Below are 23,320 nucleotides of genomic sequence, written 5' to 3'. Positions count from 1 at the left end.
ATTTTCATATATAAAACTTTAAAAAAAGCGTAATATGAAAAGGCACAAATATTAGGAGAATGTGACCTACGCGTTTCCGAGATTTTCGGCCGAGAATCGGCGCGCGGACGGAATAAAAATATTCTTTTCAAATATTCACCATAAATCGAGATATTGTTTTAGAGACTTGCAATATGTTTTAAATTGAAGATAAATGATTGAATATTACTAGACTGTAAGATTTTTATGTTACAAATGCGTTTTTTTACCATTTAGGTTGAGTCAAAGTTGACCGATCGTAGTTTTTTTCGTACTTATCGTACTTTATATGCAAATATTTAAAAAATGGTAAATGCTACAACCTTCCAACCAATATTTTTTGTTATATTGTGCATGTTTTTGCGCACATTTTCATATATAAACCTCTAAAAAAAAACGTAATATGAAAAGGCACAAATATTAGGAGAATGTGACCTACGCGTTCCGAGATTTTCGCCGAGAATCGGCGCGCGGACGGAATAAAAATATTTTTTTCAAATATTCACCATAAATCGAGATATTGTTCTAGAGACTTGCAATATGTTTTAAATTGAAGATAAATGATTGAATATTACTAGACTGTAAGATTTTATGTTATATATGCGTTTTTTGACCTTTTCGGTTGAGTCAAAGTTGACCGATCGTAGTTTTTTTCGTACTTATCGTACTTTATATGCAAATATTTCAAAAATGAGAAATGCTACAACCTTCCAATATTTTTTGTTATATTGTGCATGTTTTTGCGCACATTTTCATATAATAAACCTTTAAAAAAAGCGTAATATGAAAAGGCTCAAATATTAGAGAATGTGACCTACGCGTTTAGGAGATTTTCGGCCGAGAATCGGCGCGCGGACGGAATAAAATATTTTTTTCAAAAATTCACCATAAATCGAGATACTGTTCTAGAGACTTGCAATTTGTTTTGAAATTAAGATAAATGATTGAATATTACTAGACTGTAAGATTTCTATGTTATAAATGAGTTTTTTGACCTTTTCGGTTGAGTCAAAGTTGACCAATCGTAGTTTTTTTTCGTACTTATCGTACTTTATATGCAAATATTTCAAAAATGATAAATGCTACAACCTTCCAATATTTTTTGTTATATTGTGCATGGTTTTGCGCACATTTCCATATATAAAACTATAAAAAAAAAGCGTAATATGAAAAGGCTCAAATATTAGGAGAATGTGACCTACGCGTTTCCGAGATTTTCGGCCGAGAATCGTCGCGCGGAGGGGAAAAAAATATTTTTTTCAAAAATTCACCATAAATCGAGATACTGTTCTAGAGACTTGCAATATGTTTTAAAATGAAGATAAATGATTGAATATTACTAGACTGTAAGATTTTTATGTTATAAAAGCGTTTTTTGACCTTTTCGGTTGAGTCAAAGTTGACCGATCGTAGTTTTTTTCGTACTTATCGTACTTTATATGCAAATATTTCAAAAATGATAAATGCTACAACCTTCCAAAATTTTTGTTATATTGTGCATGGTTTTACGCACATTTCCATATATAAACCTTTAAAAAAAGCGTAATATGAAAAGGCTCAAATATTAGGAGAATGTGACCTACGCGTTTCCGAGATTTTCGGCCGAGAATCGGCGCGCGGAAGGGAAAAAAATATTTTTTTCAAAAATTCACCATAAATCGAGATACTGTTCTAGAGACTTGCAATTTGTTTTAAAATTAAGATAAATGATTGAATAATACTATACTGTAAGATTTTTATGTTATAAAAGCGTTTTTTGACCTTTTCGGTTGAGTCAAAGTTGACCGATCGTAGTTTTTTTCGTACTTATCGTACTTTATATGCAAATATTTCAAAAATGATAAATGCTACAACCTTCCAATATTTTTTGTTATATTGTGCATGTTTTTGCGCACATTTCCATATATAAAACTATAAAATAAGCGTAATATGAAAAGGCACAAAATTAGGAGGAATGTGACCTACCATACGCGTTTCGGGTATTTTCGGCCGAGAATCGGCGCGCGGAGGGAATAAAAATATTTTTTTCAAATATTCACCATAAATCGAGATATTGTTCTAGAGACTTGCAATTTGTTTTAAAGTGAAGGTAAATGATTGAATATTACTAGACTGTAAGTAATTTGCTTACCCCAAAAAAAATATTTATAATATATATATACTATATATATATATATATATATATATATATATATATATATATATATATATATATATATATATATATATATATATATATATATATAATTTTTTTATACGTAAAATATATATATTACATTCTTCGATTCTGGTACCAATACATAAATAAAAGGAATGCAGGTGACACTTCTCTTTTCGCATACAATGAAATGTCTTATTATTATTTTATCATGCATACATACATTCAGATATATAAAAAAATTGTAATAAATATAAAACTAAATATAAAATAAATGCAGAATACTCACTCGTAATCCTGACTCTTCGTTCTATTCTTGTTTTCTCCCTCCTCCATTGAAGAGTCTTGCATTTTTTTCCACTCGACATGACGAGGTACAGGTGGAGGAGGGAGACGCGCGCCCTTACTGCTGATGGACCCGGCGGCCCCGTGCGCCCTCCGCTGTCGGTTTAGGGGGCGCGCTCCAATACATGACCTTAGTGTGGTACTTTCGGTCACACTCCCTATCCTGCAAAGAGCAACTTTGCAGAGACGACAGAAGAACCGGGTGTCTCTCCTTCTGCCATTCATATGGCACACCCGGCACCGTTTCTGCCTTCGCCCTTGTAAGGCCTCCAGTATGTGTTCCCCTGGCTGCAGCCGACACGCAGGGTCCACTACCCGACGAGAAGCAGTGATGGCGGGGCCGGCAGCAAGAGGGGCGTCCGGCAGCAAGGGGGCCGGCGGGCAGCAGGGGCGTCGTCAAGCAGGGGCGGCGGGCAGAAGGGGCGGGCGGCAGGCAGGGGCGTCGTCAGGGCAGGGGCTGGTCAGCAGGGGCGCGTCAGCAGGGGCGGCGGCAGCAGGGGCGGCGGCAGCGGGGCTTCGGTCAGCAGGGCGGCCGCAGCAGGGGGCGTCGTCAGCAGGGGCGTCGGTCAGCAGGGGCGTCGTCAGCAGGGGCGGCGGCAGGTCGAGCGAGTTGGCCCTCCTATCTGCCCTTTCCTCTAGGGGCAGATCTGCAGCTCGGGGCAGGGGGTCACTTATGGAAGGCCACTCATCGGGATCGAAGTTGATGAGGGCATTCCCGGCTACTTCTAGGAACTGTATGTGGGTCAACCTCGGAAGATTGTCACCGCGGTACCCACAGTACAGTATGTAGGCATTTTGGAGGGCCAACTGAAGGATGTATTTGAGGAGCTTCTGTGTCCACCTTCTGGTTCTCCTGGCGAAGGGATAGTACTGGATGAGCTGATCAAAGAGATCAACTCCTCCCATGTGCCTGTTGTAGTGCCCAATGACAGTAGGCCGCTCGGTACAAAACTCCTCAAACACAACTCGGCCCTGTCAACGTGTCTTCTTCCGCTGTACGATCTCTTTCTTGGATGGGTTCATGACTCGTCGTAATCATGGGGACAAGTCGGACACCCTTCCAACAGAATGACGAAGACAGCGCCCTTCCGCCGCCACTCTGTCTCTCCTCTTGCCAGGTGTTGCGGATGACTAGCGAACCTCTTGAGGACATTCGGGGCCCACGCACCAACTGAAGGGTACCACTGACATGAACACCTGCTTCATACAGTTCCTGGGCCAGGGATAACCGAGTTATAATAATTATCCATAAAACAGGTGATATCCCTGGTTACGGAACGTCCCACAAGGTTGAATACAGTGTCACGCAGCGTGGAGAAAACCCCGGTATACACTGAAAAGTCCACAACGTATCCAGTGTTGGCCTCGGTAATGAGAAAGAATTTCACACCATATTTCTTTGGCTTCTTGGGGTTATACACTTTTATACTAAGACGTCCTTTGTAAGGCATCATCCCCTCATCCAAAGACAGGTTCTTTCCAGGAATCACGAGATTACTACACCGCTCACGGATATAATCCAACACTGTACGCACTAAAATGAGGCGATCACTGTTATTCCGGGGTATGTGGCCCTTCGGTTGAAGGCGTTGAAGTACCTGTCCATCGCCAGGAAATTATCACGGGACATAACGCCAGGCACATTCGGCATACATAAAAAATAATTTCTCCTCCAATATTGCCTGACGTCGACAGCAGGTGTCAAACCAAAATAAATGTGGAGCCCCAAAAAATGTGCCATGTCAATGAGGTTGCAACCCCGCCAGTAATACGACAAGGTCGTCTTCAGCTCATACCGGCAGTACCGAGCGTAGTCCACCGTCTCGTGTACCAGGTATTCCAGCAATTCCCGCGTCAGGAAAAGCTGGATGAACCCCAAAACAGTCAGGGGTACTGGTACGGTCATCCCAGGGGTTGCCGTGAAGGGGTGCATGTTAGGAGGGTGGGGTCCTCCGTCCACCCCTCGTCACTCTCCGACGACCGACCTTCACCTTGGCTGGCGCGACGAGCCGACCTTCTACGTGCCCGTGCGCGCGCACGCGCACGGGTTGCGGGCACGATCACAATACCCCCCCCCCCCCCCCCGTTGGCCACCATCACCCCTCACTTAGGCCCTCACTTTCTGTATCGTCCTCTGCGATAAAACTTGAGCCCGTATCCCCACCCTCCCCCTCCTCCTCAGATTCCCCCTCGTATGCACTGAATTCGAGCTCACTTTCGGGATGTGAGCCTCGAACGGACATTGGGGGCAAATATTCATCCTCACTTTCATCGGGACTGATGTCCTCATCACTCGATGACCATCCGCCATCAAAATGAGGACTTGCGACATGTTCCCGATCAAGCTCCGAAAGATATTCGTCTATGTCCCTTGGTTGGAGGCCTCCCAATGCCTACGGAATGCCCCTAAGGATGCCCACATGCTTCCTAGGGGTAACCAAAGGCATACGATGTGTTCCCGAAACACTTTCAGCCACACGTGGCCGCACAGAACGGCCTTGAGGCGCGGGGTCATGCTGGGTGCTTGGCCCTCGCCAGCATCCAGGTCCAAAACTCGCCTTACACGATCCCTTCCGACGGGTAAAACGCGCCTTTCACGGTTCACACGTCGTTGAGACATATCTAGGAATGTCCTGTAGAAATACAAATGCTCAAAGTCTCGCACAAGTCCAGAAAAACACGCTTTTCACGAAAGATCGCTCTCGGATGGTGCGCTACTGATGCTGGCTGGAGCGAGAAGAAGGGATATCGCGCATGCGCACCTGGGTCACGCTTCAAAACAAAACAAGGCCTTGATCCGCGAACTCCCAGCATTCCCCAAGGCGCGTGATTCAAAAGTTTTAGGCTGGTAGGCCTATAAGTATTTTCCGCGAATTTTTAAAAAAACTTTCGTACGTCGACGTAAAATACGTCCAGTCGGCACCCGACAGACAATTTAACTTGACGTAAAATACGTCCAGTCGGCGTTTAAGGGTTAAACAGAGAGACTTAAAGGTTTTTGTCAAGGGTCATAGTTCAGCCTTTTACCACTCTACCTCAATCGTTTACTGCTTAAAAATTTCATTGGCAACTAGAGAGAGAGTGAAGAGAATATTGAATATTTCATTGTCTGCAAAAATTACCATGTATATTGAATCGAATGATGTTTAAAGTAAACTCAAGCATGATAAACAGAATTTTCTGTGGTTCCCATTTTTCAAATTTGGCCTTGTGGCCCCTGAAAAAATATCATGGCCCCCGAGGGGGCCATATATCCATATGGCCCACATTGAGAAACGTGGTCCTAGCAGACATCACACCACATTTTCATTAGGCGATGGCAGGTGTCAGGTGGACATATACACATCCACAATCGGCCAACAGTTAGCTAGCCATCTATCTTTTTACAAAGTTCAGCTACCGATTCAAGCTCATGCGGAGAAATACTCCTAAGGAGATGGTATTATTCCCATAGGAACAAAAAACTGTTTTTGAAATTGTCCAATACACAATCTATGCGTGACATATTTAGGCTAACTGATCTGATCTGCATATTGATAAGTAAATGGGTTGTACAAACTTCAAAATAAAGTTATAGCAGACTTGCTTGAATATGTTAAAACTACATATATAACTGGTCACTAAATGGCAAGGTATGGGGGCTTCACTAAGGAGGGATTAATCTTTAGAGGAAATTCGAAAATGAGAGGAAGACGCCACCGGCTACCATGGCAACGAGTTGCTGTCCTCTGACATGATTAAATTTCGAAGTTTCCTTTACATTATAACAGTGCATTAATCTATTAAACTCATATACCACTGTATTAACCTTCAGTTTTATTTTTGACTATTATTGCATCTAACAGCGGCGCTCTACAATTATCCAAACTGGCCTCTATACAAATTTTAAAGGTAACCTCTGTATTTCTCGTCATCACTGTATTTTTTATTTTTTGTATGGTTTATTTGACATTGTTATTATTGTCCTTCTTCCAGACGAATTTTCGTACACTGAGAGATATAAAAAACATTTTGGGGATAAAAATTAAAATCGCCATCATATGTAGCCTATATGTATGTATATATATTTATATATATAATAGATAATAATTATATATATATATATAGTATATATATATATAGATATAATATGTATGGATTAATAATTATAATAGCTACTATATATATAGATATATATACAGTAGAGATATATATAGATATATTATATATACCATACATATGACATATAATAACAAATGCGTAACGATCATTATTTCCTATCACAGAGAAAGAAAAACCTAATAACCAATGTATTCAAATCATAAAGGACCTGCTGTTTATAGACGACAAGAAATCCAGATAAACGTCACAAGCATTTTATCAGGATAAAAATATATTTGAAAAATAATTAAATGGAATGCTGTAAACGCAGTTTCAAACGTGCTATATAGAGACCACAACCAGTGACGGTCAAAGACGGAGTGACACTGTGACCGTGGCAGTGTGACGGTGGTGATCGTTTCGGTGGCAAACTGGCAACTGGTTGGTGGTGTCTTCACTCTTCAACATATCTGCTGTTCTTCAAGTTTCCGGTTTTTGAATGACATTAATGAAATCACAGCGTCTTGCCTCACAGGGAAATGTTTGTTTTCAGTTCCAACATATCCAGGTAAGTCTACTGTATGTTTATTAACCATAATGTTAATCCACAGGCTCATTGTATTAGCATTTTTAATGGCAGCTAGAAGATAAGCCTATAGGCAGTAGGTAGGTAGTACTAGATAGAATTTTAATTTACTTCACGTGATTGCATTAGCATATTTTGCTTATTTAAGTGTATATAATTGTCTGCGTCATGGTGCAGGCCTTGCCTAGTATTAGGTAATTTAGGCTAAGATATTTGGTAAATTCAGTAGGCCTATCTTAACTTATCGCCATATTAAACAAATAGCAAACCTACAGCTGCATAGCCGCTCGTAAGTTAGCTTAGATATTCACAAACATTAGGTATAGGCCTAGAATAGGCCTGGTTGTTGTTAATGATTGCACATAGATGGTAAGTACCTAGTATATACCTAGGTAGCCTATACTCTGTTTTTTTCCATCTGTCCATCCGCCTGTGGTGTTTGCGCATGGTAACACTGTATCCTGGGCTTTAAATAATATCTTATTCCGAATATTAACGGTATTAAGGGTGTAATTCGCATACAGTAAATCATTAAAACACTTTTCAGTTGCAAATGTACACCCAGATATCCTTTTATTTACATAAAACTTACACATAGAGTAACTATTTAAAGCCCGGGATGCAGTGTTACCATACGAAAACACCACAGGCAGATGGACAGATGGAAAAAAACCGAGTATAGTGAACTTACCTAGACTCTAACCTTGGGCCTAGGCTAAATGTTACAGATTAGGACTTCTTTAATTTAGCCTACTTTGGTAGGTAAGTAAGATCACAGTATAGCCCGAGCACAAGTAAACAAATATTTGGGTCATGTCTTAGGCAGTGCTATGTGGCTAACCCTATCTAAAGTGTTGTAAGGCCTAGACCCTGGGTATGGCTTGGTGAGATTTTGATAATGTTCAATGAGTTAATTTCTTGCTAACACTGTTAACAGTACCAATGGTCAATTGACGTTCATCACTGTGCCAAGACACAAAATAAAAGTGCTTTTATTTTGAGAGTTTAAGCCCCCCACCCCCCAAATAAAAATAAAACTAAGAAACTACAAAAATATATACATGTGTTATAGTTGATTATATCAATTTAGCATCTTCCTTTTATCTGAAATTTAGAGCACTGTATCACTGGCTATCAGTAGACCAGGGATAAGCTGTTAAGAAACATGACAGAAAGAAGCATGTGAAGAATATGTACTCTTTAGCAACTTTTGGGATAATGAAAGGGGCTAGGTAGTAGTTCAGAATCATCCTAGTTGCATTCGCCTGTATTGTTATGCACGATGTTACGCTGAAGGTCCAGGAGTGCAGAGCCCTCATTGGCCAGGTAAGGGGACATTGCTCCAGGTTAAGGTTGGCTTAGGATGTATACCCAAGACATTTTTTATTAAGTGAAAGCCACTGCCTGGCTGTTTTTTGTTTATCATCAATTTTTGGCAGGAAAACCAATCATATCGTGTGTTTCTCCATGCATACAAAACATCTCTTATGTAGGAGTAAATCCTTAGTGTGAGCTGGAATTGGTTGTTGCAACATGGTAACCATGGCTGAGTTAAGGTGCCTTGCTGTCAAGTTGAAAATACCCCTTAAACGCCGAATGGACGTATTAAACGTCGAGTCAAAATCTCCCCCGATTTCCGAATGGACGTACCATACGTCGGCTCAAAAAAGTTTTTTTAAAAATTCGCGGAAAAACACTTATAGGCCTACCAGCCGAAAACTTTTGAATCACGCACCTTGGGGGATGCTGGGAGCTCACGGATCAAGGCGTTGTTTTGTTTACAATCATTATGCAGGCGCGCAAGCGCGAATTTCTTTCTTATCGCACTAAAAAGTATCAGTGACACATCTCAAAAATTATTTTGTCACTTTGACATAATTTTTGCACCGTTTTAAATTATCCGTTACATGAAGTATTATATATGAAAATGTGCGCAATTTCATTTAGAATAAAACAAAAAAATACTCATGATTGTAACTTTTATCAGTTTTGAAATATTTCCATATAAATAACGATAAGTGCCAAAATTTCAACCTTAGTTAGGTCAACTTTGACTCTACGAAATGGTCGAAAAACGCAATTGTAAGCTACAACGCTTATATTGTAGTAATATTCAACTATTTACCTTAATTTTGCAACAAATTGGAAGTCTCTAGCACAATATTTCGATTTATGGTGAATTTATGAAAAAACTTTTTCCTTACATCCGCGCGGTAACTCTTCCGAAAAAAATCATACATGTGATTGTGGTAATGTTTGCACCATTTTAAAATTAGCCGTTACATAACGTTTTGTATATGGAAATGTGCGCAATTTCATGCACAATACAACTAAAAACAACCCATGGTTGTAGCTTTTATCAGTTTTGACAAATTTTCAACCTTCGTCAATTTGACTCTACCGAAATGGTCGAAAACGCAATTGTAAGCTAAAACTCTTATATTTTCTTTTGTAATATTCAATCATTTAACTTCATTTCGTAACAATTGGAAGTTTTTAGCACATATTTCGATTATGGTGAATTTATGAAAAAAATAACATTTTCCTTACGTCCACGCTGGTAAACTCTTCCGAAAAAATCATACGTGCGATTGTGGTAATTGTTTGCACCATTTTAAATTAGCCGTTACATAAAGTTTTTATATATGAAAATGTGCGCAATTTCATGTAGAATACAACGAAAAATAATTGAAGGTTGTAGATATTCTCATTTTCGAAATATTTGCATGTAAATCACGATCAATAGAAAAAAACCACGTTTGGTCAACTTTGACTCTACCGAAATGGTCGAAAAACGCAATTGTAAGCTAAAACTCTTATATTTTAGTAATATTCAACCATTTACCTTCATTTTGCAACAAATTGGAAGTCTCTAGCATAATATTTCGATTTATGGTGAATTTATGAAAAAAACTTTCCTTCCCTCCGCGTGCGGATTCTCCGCCATAAATCTCCGAATTGCGTACATCGAATTCTCGGAAAATTTGCTCCGTTTCATATTAGGCATTTCATAGAGTTTTATATATGAAAATGTGCACAATTTCATGTAAAATAAAAGGAAAAATATTTGAAGGTTGTAGCTTTTCTCATTTTCGAAATATTTGCATATAAATCACGATAAATAGAAAAAAAACCACGTTCGGTCAACTTTGACTCTACAGAAATGGTAAAAAAACGCAATTGTAAGCTAAAACTCTTACAGTATCGTAATATTCAATTATTTGTATTCATTTTGAAAGGATTGGAATTGAATTCCTCTAGAACAATATTTTAGATTTACGACGAGTGAATTTTTGAAAAAACATTTTTTTACGTCCGCGCGTTACGAATTCGTACATAATTTTGTGATAATATTTTTCCGGTGTTGTTTTTATTGTTTTACAATGTATTATATATCAAAATGATTGCAATTTAGTGTACAATACAACGAAAAAAAAGAAACTCGTTAGCTTTTACCGTTTTTTGCACAGCGTGATTTTAATACAATTATGTATGAATTTTTTTTTTGCTACCATATATCGCATTATTTACATATGATAATGATATTATTTTTCATTTCTGTTGATTGCATACTAAACTTCAGGCAATGACAAAAATATGAGCCAAAAATGAACTCTTAATCTTCAAAACTAAGCGCGCTGTGATTTTTTGAAAAAAAATATTTTTTCCGCTTCCGCGCTCACTCAAAACCGGCTCCGGCATTCGGGGGAGTTTTTTATTTTTACCGCTTCGGCGTTTAAGGGATACTTAAAAAAATTTTCATATCATGTATGGCATTTGTGTTACTTGTTCTGCATGGGTTTGAGCAAGAAGATGAACAATGAAAAGTGTTTAGGACATAATGGTTTAATGTGGTTGCTTTATGTCTTAGTTGTTAGTTTCAGTACTGTAGTTTTGGTGCTCAGCAGTGGTAGGTCCAGCATTGACTGTTCTCATTCACAGGTGAATCTTTTTACCTCCATTCTCCTGGGTTGCCTCACCTCTTACAATCAATTCATTCTCCTCTTACTTCTGGAAAAGGCATGTGCTTGAGGATAGGCAACCACTCTCCTACACTACAAACCCAGGTGCATGTGCTGAGCTCTCCTCAGGTGAGACTGGGGCACAAGTTTGTGGTTCATTGGTTGCTTCTGGGATTTCAACTGCATAGGTTACCTCTGCAGATGCCTTCTGTTAGTATGAACCGCATAGCTACAGCTAGTTCTCATTCTGTGGTAGAGAGAGAAAAAAAAGACAGACATGAAGTAAGCTGCACCTTGTCCTCCAAGTCGGCTCCTCATTAAGCTTGCCCTTCTGTAAGAAGAGGTGTAGGACATCCCCTCATGAGAAGTCACTCCGGATTACATGTGAGCACCTTCCCTTCCCAGGGGTTGCTGACCTTGTTTGCTCACATTTAGGTGAGGATGTGCCTCAAGTAGGATTGACATGGGGATTCCTAAGACTTTTTTTATTTTTTTTTTTTTAAGATATTAAAAGGCAGGAGGCTGATAAAGAAGTGCTGTACACAGTGGCTTAATACAGTATGTGGGCACATCACAGGAATTTCTTAGTTCTTTACTAGTAGTTTTAGCACAAAAGCGTCAGTGAATATGGGTCTTTACATGACACTTTGTTCACTGAGACACCATTGTGCAAAGTATATATATCTCTTGTAGAAAGCATGACTCTTGGAGAAAGCCTGTCTCTTAGAAAGAGCTTGTCTATTAGAGAAAGCTGCGGAGAATCAAGTCGAGTGGACAGTTATTCACTCCTGATAGGCTGTCTAAAATACTAGAAAGAGTTAGAGAGAACTATAACCACAGAATTGCATTGAAGGATGATCGTCCTGTCTTGACTAGAGCTAATTTGAAATGAGGAATGTTGTTTCATCCCTAGCCATATAGAGGAAGTTTCTGTTGCTCAGTTAATGGCAGGTGTGTAGGGTTGCCAGACAACATTTATCTCATCTTACATTAGGTACCAATTTCTTGGACACCACCTTAGGACCTGTGTTGGTTGCTCAGGAGGTTATGCAATCATCTAAGCTCCTCTTGAACAGAAAAGCTTCTTGCTTTGGGTGCTCGGAGGGCATAAGACTGGACATTGAATGGGTGAGGACTGGCCTCTCTCTCTCTCTCTCTCTCTCGCTGTTTGTGTGTCTATATATATGGTTCTGGGGTGCGGGGGCCGGGGGTTGGCGACAAGGCTTCGTGTGGTGCGGTACTGTTTGTTATTCTTCACCAGAATAAATCTCTCGATGTGTACTTTAAAGTTATCATTTCTAGCTCTGTTCTACTTGATTAGATTTCAGTACTTGGGAAAAATAAGCGTTCAGGAAGTGTAATATAATGAAGAATAAAATGATTTCCCCTGATCCATCGAGATTAAAGGTAAAGTACTAAAATACAGGTGATATTCAATTTAATGAGATGTAGTAGCAACAGACTTAACAATCAAGAACCAGGTAATTTCAGACTTGGGATGCCATTAGTATTTTCGATAATTTTCTTTAGGAGATACTTGATGGAATATCACTCAAGGAATTGCAGTTATAGAAAATGGGTGTGGAAAGGGGGTGCAGGAAACGGGGCGAGTAACAGGAGGCAGTGGAGTGGAGTCTCGTTCTAAGTCTACCAGTTACTTATCTCTGAACCTGCCATGTGGAAGTGAGTGGCTCTCCCTCCTCCTATCTGTTCATTCCGTCATTGACGACAGTTTGGAAAACTTGTGCGCATTCGACTTGAGGTTTTCATCGTGAGGTTCGAAGGATTATATTCACGTTTAGAGGAACCATTTATGTTGACGTAAAAGAAAATTTTAATGTGACGTAGAGAAAAGTTGTTAGAAAAATTATGATTTGATTTGCGTTTCACCTAATGTGAATCTCAGATGGATAATTGCCGTTATTGTGAGCTTCGTCCGGTGCAGCGAAAATTTGTTTTATTTTTAGTGTTTGATTCAAAATAACCGTCCATATCGTCTCTGGGTTTTCCACGAGAACCGAATTTGCCCGGTAAATATATAGCTAAAGTGAATGCAAAGGAATTCTTCCATTTCAGTTTGGAAAATAAGCAAGGATTTATAGAGACTCCTTACTAGAATATACTATCACATTTTAAAGACAATGTTTAGATGAATTATTCACTATAAACCATTCTCCCAGTCATTTTATCTGGTGTAAAAACAGGTGTTGTGATATGTTTTTTTATAAGGGCTCTGAGATACAGTGAACCCGACCTCCTTGATGATAAGATAATTATATATATATATATATATATATATATATATAGATATATATATATAATATATAAAATATATAATATATATTATATTATATATATATATATATATATATATATATATATATATAATTTGGTTTGCCACAGCATTGTAAACAGTTTTCTCCAAAGCTGAACCCATATTTTATAATGATGGAAGGAAGTCTAATACATAACTAAATTCCCTCTACCATTAAAGAGATGTTTGTGGAACATAATTAAGTTCTTTAGAAATTACGGAAAGTGAGAGAGAGAGAGAGAGAGAGAGAGAGAGAGAGAAGGAGAGAGAGAGAGAGAGAGAGAGAGAGAGTTACAAGGATTAGGATGTCTCAGAGACTTATTAATCCATCCGAGGAGACATTATGTGCTCACCTATCTCTAGGAGCGGGTTTTATTGTGCATTCACAGTGTCGTAATGCTTTCTTTTAAACTCTTCCTCATTGTTGCTGTTTACAACTTCTGGTGGTAGTTTATTCCATGTGTCACATTATCTTGTATGTGAAGAAGTCCCCGCAAAGAGATTTATTGTATCTCTTCAGTTCTAGTTTCTATCTATTATTTTTTGTCTGGTTTTCGTTTAACGTAAATGGGTTACCGTCTACTTTTGTTATGCCTTTCTCAGAGAAAGAGAACATTGGCAATAAAACTTCATGAGATGTACTGGAAATGAAATATAGGGAACATTTGTTAATGTTCTCTTCTGGTATTCAGAGGCATAACAAAAACCTTATTTTACTCCAAAACGTTTTTATAGAGTGAATTTTCGATTGCTTCAGGTGTGAAGGTTCATTTAGATTGATTTTTTTTTTAATGTTTTGATATATTTTGGCATATATAAGAATATATATATATATATATATATATATCTATATATATATATATTATATTTGTTATGTGTGTATATGTATATGTATGTATATGTGTATATATGTATATGTATATATATATATATTATATATATATATATATATATAATTTATATATATGTGTGTGTGTGTGTGTGTGTGTGTTTGTGTGTGTGTATTCGAATAATTCTCAAACAAAAATCTGCGTGATATTACAAGATCTGAAATATGAAGCTTATCATTATATTCTAACGGTTTAGCTCATGTGTGAAATAATAAGATTCTTTCTAGGCATCTGCAAAGAAATCTAAAACAGAATTATCGATGAAATACTCCAGGAATCACATACGACCAGGTTTTTGCAATGAGAACATCAAAGTCTCTAGATAGAGAAGAAAATGGATGACATGGATTTTCGACTGAAGAAATTCCTATCCTTGGATGAGGAAGAGAAAAGGGACATTGAGGAAGTGGTCAACCTGTGTAGCCCGAACCTCACGAACGTCCCCTTTGGGGAGCGGTTGTCAGTTGCGTGCGATTTCTGTGATCGTGAACAAGACGTTTTACGTTTGTGGAGCAGCGAAATTTGTGATTCTCCGCCCAACTATGGCTTTGACGTTACAATTTACGTCATGTACTTGTTAATCTTGATCATTGCCATCACTGGAAACTCCATCGTCGTGTATGTGGTCGGATCATCCATCAAAATGAGAACGGTTACTAATTACTTCATCGCAAACTTGGCTGTAGGAGACCTGTGTATGGCTATATTCTGCCTGCCCTTCTCCTTTCTCAGTACCCTCATCCTCAAGTACTGGCCTTTCGGAAGCCATCTTTGTGTCACCGTCAACTATCTACAGGCGGTGTCGGTATTTGTTTCCGCTTTTACACTGGTGGCTATCAGCCTGGATCGCTATCTAGCCATTATATACCCTCTGCGACCTCGCATGACCCGCTTCCAAGCCAAGGTCATCATCAGTGGCGTGTGGGCGTTTTCGCTCCTAACGACTCTCCCGATTGTCATCTACTCCAAGCTGATGATGCCGGGCGTGAATTTCTACCGCTACTTCGGAAGGGAAGTTTGCACGGAGGACTGGAGTTCGAATCCGTCGTCAGGTGCGGCCTACAGCGTGGCCCTCATGGTCTTGCAGTACTTCCTGCCCCTGGCAGTACTGGTCTTCACGTACTCGAGGATTGCTGCCGTCGTCTGGGGCAAGACGCATCTGGGAGAAACGCCTGCCAGGGCGAACAGGGTCGCCAGGAGTAAGAAAAAGGTCAGAATCGCTCCTCTGGGAGATTTTCTGTACTTTAATGTAGTCAAGTTTTCCAAATGGTCTTAGAAACATATTTCTTAAAATGTAACTCTTTTTCAATAGAAAATCAAAATCAATGTAGGAGTCAAAGGTAGACTATTAATATGCCAGAAATGGTCAAAATGGTGGTTGTAGTAATTTATAGTCCTTTACCCGGCATTTTCAGGAGATTACATAAAAAATTACCGTGTTTGTTTACAAAGATTACGCTTTATTTAAGACGTTATGATTAAGGTTAAATAAAAATTAAAAGAATACCATCGCAATTTTATAAAGGAAATTGCAGTGCCTTTGAAATATGGAAAATATTTCTGCACTTTTACATTCGATCATAATGGAGGTATATATATATATATATATATAATATATATATATATATATATATATATATATATATATATATATAATATATATCTAGATATATATATATATATATATATATATATATATATATATATATATATATATGTATATATATATGAAAGTAGAGGTACGCGTAGACTCACACTAGAAAGGGTTCGTTAATTAGACATGAGGGTGCGAGAGAGAGAGAGGGAGGGAGGGAGGGGGTCAGGGAGCTTCTCAGGCATTTTGTTTACAATACGATCCATTTTCACACCTGCCCAGAAGACAAACAGATCCGATCGTGTAAGCCGGCTTTTAATGATGGAGATTAAAGGTAAACTTCCTCTCGAATATTTGCGAGACATTCTAACGCGTTCAATTTCTGGCAACTCGAATTTTATACACAGTTGAATTAGAGCGAAGATATGTGTGTATGTGTTCGCCCTCAATCGCGATCAGGCATTGGTTTGCTTGTTTTAGCGTTAAAATGAAGTAAACAGTTGGCAGTCTGTTTCCGTTCTTTGCAAATTATATTGCCATTTCTGTGTATATTCCAGTGGTGGGTATAGTGCCGTCAGTGCACCTCACGTGGTGCAAAGTAGACATTGCTTTAAAGCGTCCCCTCGTCCCCAAACTTCGCCCGCGTTTTAGCCTTGACCTTCCTTTCTTCGCTGTCGTTGCTCAACCACTCCAACTTCAACTTCCTCTCTTCACTGCCTTCAGCACTGAACAGCTGAGAGTGCCACAGGGCTTAGCTTTACAGCCTAATTTTCATTAATCAAGAGTTTCTAAGTGTAAAGACAAAGTACTTCATCAAGAGACAGCTGGCGAGAGTTTACTTCTCTGTCAACCAGACAACTTTCAGATGCGTTAGATCGTTACCGAAGGCATGGCCAGATTCTGTTTTTCTTTGCATGGTTATTAGAAGAATTGGGGACAGTCTGTAACAATGATAGCTTTTAGTCTCGAAGAAAAATGATTTTTTTTTTTTTTTTAATCTTCAGGAGTTTCAGGTTAGTTCTTGTTCTTTGGAAAATTGATCACGTGATATACTAATATGAATACCGGGCGACACAACTCCAATGGTCACGCGAGCTAATTCGCATAAAAAATACAATATACTTAAATGTACGAAACCACGTTAAAAGTGCGCAGACATGAGTACGCATTCTGATTCTTTTGGATGGAATTACCTGCATAGGAATACCAAGAGCAGGCTACATAGGGAGCAGTAAAAAATTATGACACCATGTAGATTGCAGCAGCAGAAGAATTGATTAACTGTTCAGTGTTCAGGAAAATGTAAATTAGAATGAGAACTGTGTATCACTATCGTGCCTATTTTATCAGTTTTAAATATAGAACGGTTTCATTCATTCTATCCTGGCCCCCTGGCCAAAACGATCTTTCATAACTTTGGATGATGGGAATGCTGGGGGGAGAGTAAAATGGCCTTTGCTGATGTACAGTCCTGTTCAAGTGCAGGAATGTCATCAGTTTATCATTTTCATTTCATTTCTCATTTTTCCATCTAGCCATACTTTCATTTCAGCGCTGAATGATCTTATAGGTCCTAGCGCTTGGGCTATGCCCTAAATTCCATAATCCTTACATTCATCCATTCATTCTATCCATAAATTTCAACAGATCAGACTAAGATTACAATTTCCATATTTTTTTCTTCCAGACTATTAAAATGATGGTGACAGTTGTACTGGTCTACACCCTGTGTTGGCTGCCTTTCAACACGTTAATGGTAAGGTGATCTTCTTGTTTTGTTGACCCTTTAAACCAAACCTGGGGAGATGGTAATTGTCATTATTATTCCCAGTTTTAATAGGTAGCACAGGCCCTCAGGTCATAGAGCTGATAAGCTCCTGGAAAGAGACTCGAGAGGAGTGGCGGTATTACAACCTCAAAGATTTGCTAGACAAGTACTTGGCAAACTAATATTAAGTCCAGGGGACAATAAACCAATGCTTGTGAGCTCCTGATTGTAACGTGATGTTTCAGAGATATTACGGAAATCTTTACCTAGGAGACCCTTGATCTTCAATCGGGATATGTCCAGCAGAGAAGTGATAGGCCTAAATGAATAAAAGTAAGACATTGTTCTAGTCATGCGTTCCTACTTTGTTCCCAAGTTAATGTTCTCGCAACCTTTGTTTTGGTCTGGAGAAAACAGGAGGTAGTTTGGAATGAATCAGTCAATGATGTCTTTATCTTTCCTCAGTTTATTCCGTAAAGCAGGTTAAAAAGATTGCACAAAGACTCCAGTAAGATGTTTTTAATTGTACTTAAATAAGAATATTTAATTGTCCGCAAATCCGCTGGTATAGTGATTAGTGTCGTGGCATGCCACTCAGATGGCTCTAATTCATTTATTGCGTTTATTCGTACCCTTCTCTAAACCGTAGTCTTACATTTAAATTAGATCCTCTTCATAATGCAGGTTTGAGATATGCTACGGGTGCATTTAAATCTACACCTGTTATTTCTCTGTATAGTGAAACAGGTCTGTGTTCACTTGATCAAAGAAGGGTCGAATATAGTTTAAACTTATATTCGCGGACATTAAGATACCCATCAAAACTGAGTAGAATTATAAATAATACCATAATTCCAAAAACAATTGGACTACGATAATTTTATCCATCTGTTATACGACTGAAAATATACATAGAGAAATATAATAATCCACCATTAAAATTCCTGAACCATTTACCAAATTCAACACCTTTTTGGAAATGAAATAAGCCTCATGTATGCCATGAGTTATTCGATTTAAAAAAGATGAAATTCCAAGTTACGCTGTCAAACAAATCTTTTTGGAACACCAAGAAATCCATGCAAATACTATCTCCATTGATACAGATAGTATTTGCATGGATTTCTTGGTGTTCCAAAAAGATCTGTTTGACAGCGTAACTGATGCTGCTGTGGGGTTCGCAGTTATTACAGACGAAAAATACTATCATGGAAGAATGCCTATTTATAGCTCCATATATTCCGCTGAATTGACAGAAATTTCATTGGCTCTGTATAAAATCCCTAGAACTCCCAGCAAACATTACACTATATATAGTGATTCAAAAAGTGCTATTCAAGCAATAGATTCTTTTAATCATCATCACCCTGCTATTAGAGCAATACAAGAAAATATTCATTTTTAAACCATTCGAAATATCAAGATATCCTTGTGCTGGACACCAGGCCATGTTGGAATTGAAGGCAATGAAATTGCTGATAAAAATGCAAAGGAAGCAGCATTAAATGATAGAAATAAAATGTACAAAACTTATTATAAAGACAAAATTATTTTGAATTTATTTTAGACAAAATCTGGGAAGACCAATGGTTATCACTTGAAAATAACAAACTTAGAGTGGTAAAGACCACTATCATTCCCTTTAAAAATTCTTTACAGAAGCAGAGAAACCATGAGGTCGCTTTGTGCAGGCTGCGTAATGGGTACACAAGGTTAACTCATGGCTTTCTTATGTCTAATCAGCCACCTGTCAGACCAGAGTAACTGTGAAACACATTTTAATTGAATGCTCTAAGTATTCACATATTAGACTTAAATACTTTGGCTCATCTGCTAGAATGCAGGACATTCTAGGAGATGACGACTCAAATATTTGCAAGATTTTAAAATTTTTAACAGATATAGATCTATTAAAACATATATAAATAATTTTATTAGATACAGATATATTAAAATATATATAAATAATTTTATTCATACAAATTTATTTTAAATGTGTACAGTAATGTTTTATCAATTTATTTATTTTTTAAAAAAATAAATGACTAAAAATATATTTATTTAATATGGTCATTTTAACAGATTTTATCTGCATTAAGCAGCCGATTGGACTTAGTCGGAAATGGCTGCTTAAACAAATAATAATAATAAAAAAATAACTTGCTTATTGCTTCTTCAGTACTCAAGAGGAACATCCTTAGTATGGGGCAAAACATGTTTTTTTTTAAATAAGTGATGTAGTTGCTCATATATCCTTAAGCATCATCTTGTTTACCAAAATTTGTGAATGAAAATGTTTTCTCAAGCATAAAGTTTCCTTCCAGTTTCTTAAAAACTCAAATTATTTTCGTTCAGGTCATCCGTGGTATCCTTGACATAGACAACTGGCCCCACATGCTGTACGTGTGGGCCTTCTTCCACTGGCTGGCCATGTCACACACCTGTTACAACCCGCTGATCCTTTTCTGGATGAACACCAAGTTCCGTCTGGGCTTCTACTGCGTCGCGCACAAGCTCCCCTGCTTCAGGAGTCTCGTGGACGGCTTCGTTTCCAAGCTCCACGAGTCTGAGTCGCTTCGAGTGAACACGTCCAACACTCCAGATGGTTCGTGCTCTCCTCAGGTGGACACTTCCCTCAAGGACGACAACGTCTTTTTCAAGGGCCACAAGACGTCGCAGAAAAATAAGAGTCTGCCTCCTTACAATTACAAGAGGAGTTCTAAGGCCTTTGGTGAAACAAACCAATAAATTACTTTGAAAAGGACCTCTGCATTGTTTTGTATTTGTGTCTAAGCTAAAGAGCCAATGTTCTTTAGAAGGACTGACGCGTGAAGCGAAATTGAAGGAAGTCATTGCAGTCAGTTAAGAAGAAGAGAAGGGAAATACGTCAAACGTCAAGTTAGAATTCATATTATATTTCACATAATGGAAGGCCGGTATGAGGCCGGGAAGAGGAGAGAGTAACTGGTGAATTGAAGCATCAGGTAACTTCTTAATTGACGTTTGTATACTCAACATTTTAGCTAGAATAAACGTTGCTTTGAAAATGGATGGTAGTGAATGTGAGGATAGAATTGGGAGGTCTTAATAAGCTTTTGTTTAATTGTAGATCAGCATTTCGAGAGCGACCAGACGCACCCAAAAGTCTAAGATAAACTTCTGTGTGGGAAAGAGAATCTAAATAATGGATTATTTTTTTAAGAACGAAAACGATATCCTATCCCAGTTCAGAGTACAATAGATTAGTTTTGGAACTCTTCTCATAGCTAATGTTCGAGGCTTTTGCAGGTAATCTATACTTATTTATTTTTGTTTTGTAATGATTTTCAGCATAGAACATTATGCAATAAGTTATCGCAAACTTGGCGTAATTTATCTTGGTCCAGTTCAAGAGGAGCTATGAATGTTCTCGGTACTAAATTTGTATATTTATAAAACCACGGACTGTGAAAAAAGGGGAAAAAATTATGGTTGAATATATTCTTTTGTTTTGTGATGCAAAATGTTAACATTTCTCCCTGCATCCTGTAAGTGGTCTTTCCTGAGAATACTTATCTTATAGGCAGCGTATACACGGTGATATTCTTGTTGCATTATTCCGACTCGTGATTTGCGAAATGAAATTACTGCCAGCCTTAGCAGAAATCTGAACTGTATGAAAAGTGTCGAAGTCAGCTAGGTTTGTCACTTAAACCCCGCAAATTGAATATTTCATCGATAAACTGATCTTGCAAATCTCGTGAATTATTGACTGTAGTTAGTAATGCCTTTAACTCGAATATTTCTTTTTCGCATCGTTTAGATAATGTCCCTTAATGCAGCAAAATAACCAGGTATGGTTAGTAAGCGGTAAGGCTTCATATATCTACAGACAATGTTAATCATGCCACATACTTCGCATCCCTCGTTCAACAGTCATTGGAATGCTGTTTCTTTTTCTGGTTGTCAGCAGCCTCACTGGATCTTGATCTTTGAGTCGAGAATGCTTGCAGTGGTGACCTCCTTTGTCCTGTCAGTGGCTAGGAGCCTTGTGGCTATCGGAAAGTTATATTAGATTGTCTTCGGTAACTTTCATCTCGACAAGGAACTTCGATTAGGCATCAGCACGCTTTTAGTTCTCTGTCAAAGAAGATTCTTGAGATGGCTTTTTGCCTGTCCGTTCGCACTTTTTCTGTCCGCCCTCACATCTTAGAAATGACTGAGGCTAGTGGGTTGGTAATTGTGTGTTGATCATCCACTCTCCAATCATCAAACAGACCAAATTGCAACCCTTTAACCTCGGTAGTTTTTGATTTATTTAAGGTTAAAGTTACCCATGATCGTGCGTCTGGCAGTGCTATAGGTGCCAAAAACACAGGCTGATATTTTCATGGGCCGCGGAAGAGAGTTCTGTACACCTTTATACGCATTACAGAAAGCTTAATTGCGCCGAAGAAACTTCGGCATTTTTTACCGTTTCTGTCGAGTTTCCACGTTGTCACATTCAGCTGTTGTCCATCAGAGGGTGTTATTGATGCTGACGATTCTTAATTAAGTTGACAGGGAGGTTAATTTTTAACTGAAATGCTCATGTTGTCATTTTTGTTCCAACTTATTCTCTGTATATGACGCGTATAGATCAAAGTATGCTCATTTGTCTTTTATTTAAGCATTTTCAAATGTGTTTTCTCTATCTTTCACGTTGGACATTCTTTGCTATGGTGGATATCTTTGCAAGTAGCCTGTCAGACTTGTTCTATATCAGTGTTTGTGGTTTCGAATATGATGATAATAATAGTAGTTGTAGAAGTAGCAGTAGTAGTAGCAGCATTTGTAAACTAAACCTGGACAGAGGCTGAGCAACCTCCTCCTCTTCCTCCTCCCTCCCCGATTCCTTCGCAAAATTCTCGTTCTTATCCCTGAAAAGCCAGTCACTTGGCAAAGTAATCGTTCAATCCACACAGCGTTTTGCGTAATCCTGGTGATAAACAAACAAACAAACCGAGCAACCATATCTTTCTTAATGGAAGTAATAATTATGATGATGATGATGTATGTGACAATTTCGTTAAGGTCGATTGCTTTCCGTTTGCAAAGAAAGTGCGATGTTTAATGACGTGTTTTCTGTATCATTATGGAAGTGAATTTCAAATCTTTTATTCCATACACTGTTCCCTTCAATGTCAGCATTGAATGACTGTAGTTATGATGTCAAGTAGTGCAATCCATACGGTGAATAGGCAAATCCATCCAGTAATCTTAGGTTCCAGCGGGATGTCTCTTTCTTGGGGTCGTGTTCATATGATTTGGTGTTTGAATATTTGTAGCCCAACCTTCCATGTTTAGGTAACATATATAATTAGCCCTCTCATTGCAATTGTGGTATATTTCCACCTTTCAGCACTTGTTTCGACAAGATGTTTTAATATCTCAATTATCTGTGGAATAAAGGCGTGTACCATAAATACCTATTTCTATTATACCTGTATATATTATGTTTTTTGTGTAAGAACTTAACATGGATTAACCAGTCTGTGGATCGAGTAAGTTGATCTGAAAGGTTTTAGCCAAAGTCGCATTTTGTAATTTTTCCTCACAAGAAGCGAGTTTTGTCAATGACTGGTCA

General features: G+C 38.3%; 1 protein-coding gene across 2 annotated transcripts; it reads left to right on the top strand.

Annotated features, from left to right (window-relative positions):
- The first annotated feature begins 12,813 nt into the window (after positions 1-12,813).
- On the top strand, positions 12,814-23,177 carry LOC135210136 (RYamide receptor-like). 2 transcript variants are annotated; one of them, XM_064242955.1, is made up of 4 exons: positions 12,814-12,925; positions 14,581-15,563; positions 17,635-17,703; positions 20,071-23,177. In XM_064242955.1, exons 2-4 carry the CDS (start codon positions 14,688-14,690, stop codon positions 20,461-20,463), a joined length of 1,338 nt encoding a protein of 445 aa, XP_064099025.1. In that variant the 5' UTR covers positions 12,814-12,925; positions 14,581-14,687; the 3' UTR covers positions 20,464-23,177. The 2 variants fall into 2 exon arrangements, with proteins under 2 accessions (XP_064099025.1, XP_064099026.1); XM_064242956.1 differs by having other exon boundaries at positions 12,868-12,925; positions 14,628-15,563.
- The last annotated feature ends 143 nt before the right edge of the window (positions 23,178-23,320 follow it).

This window comes from Macrobrachium nipponense, chromosome 39 (assembly GCF_015104395.2).
Source record: "Macrobrachium nipponense isolate FS-2020 chromosome 39, ASM1510439v2, whole genome shotgun sequence".
Taxonomy (NCBI): Eukaryota; Metazoa; Arthropoda; class Malacostraca; order Decapoda; family Palaemonidae; genus Macrobrachium; species Macrobrachium nipponense.
The sequence above is the reverse complement of the archived record's forward strand: the minus strand, read 5'-3'. Positions and strand labels throughout refer to the sequence as shown.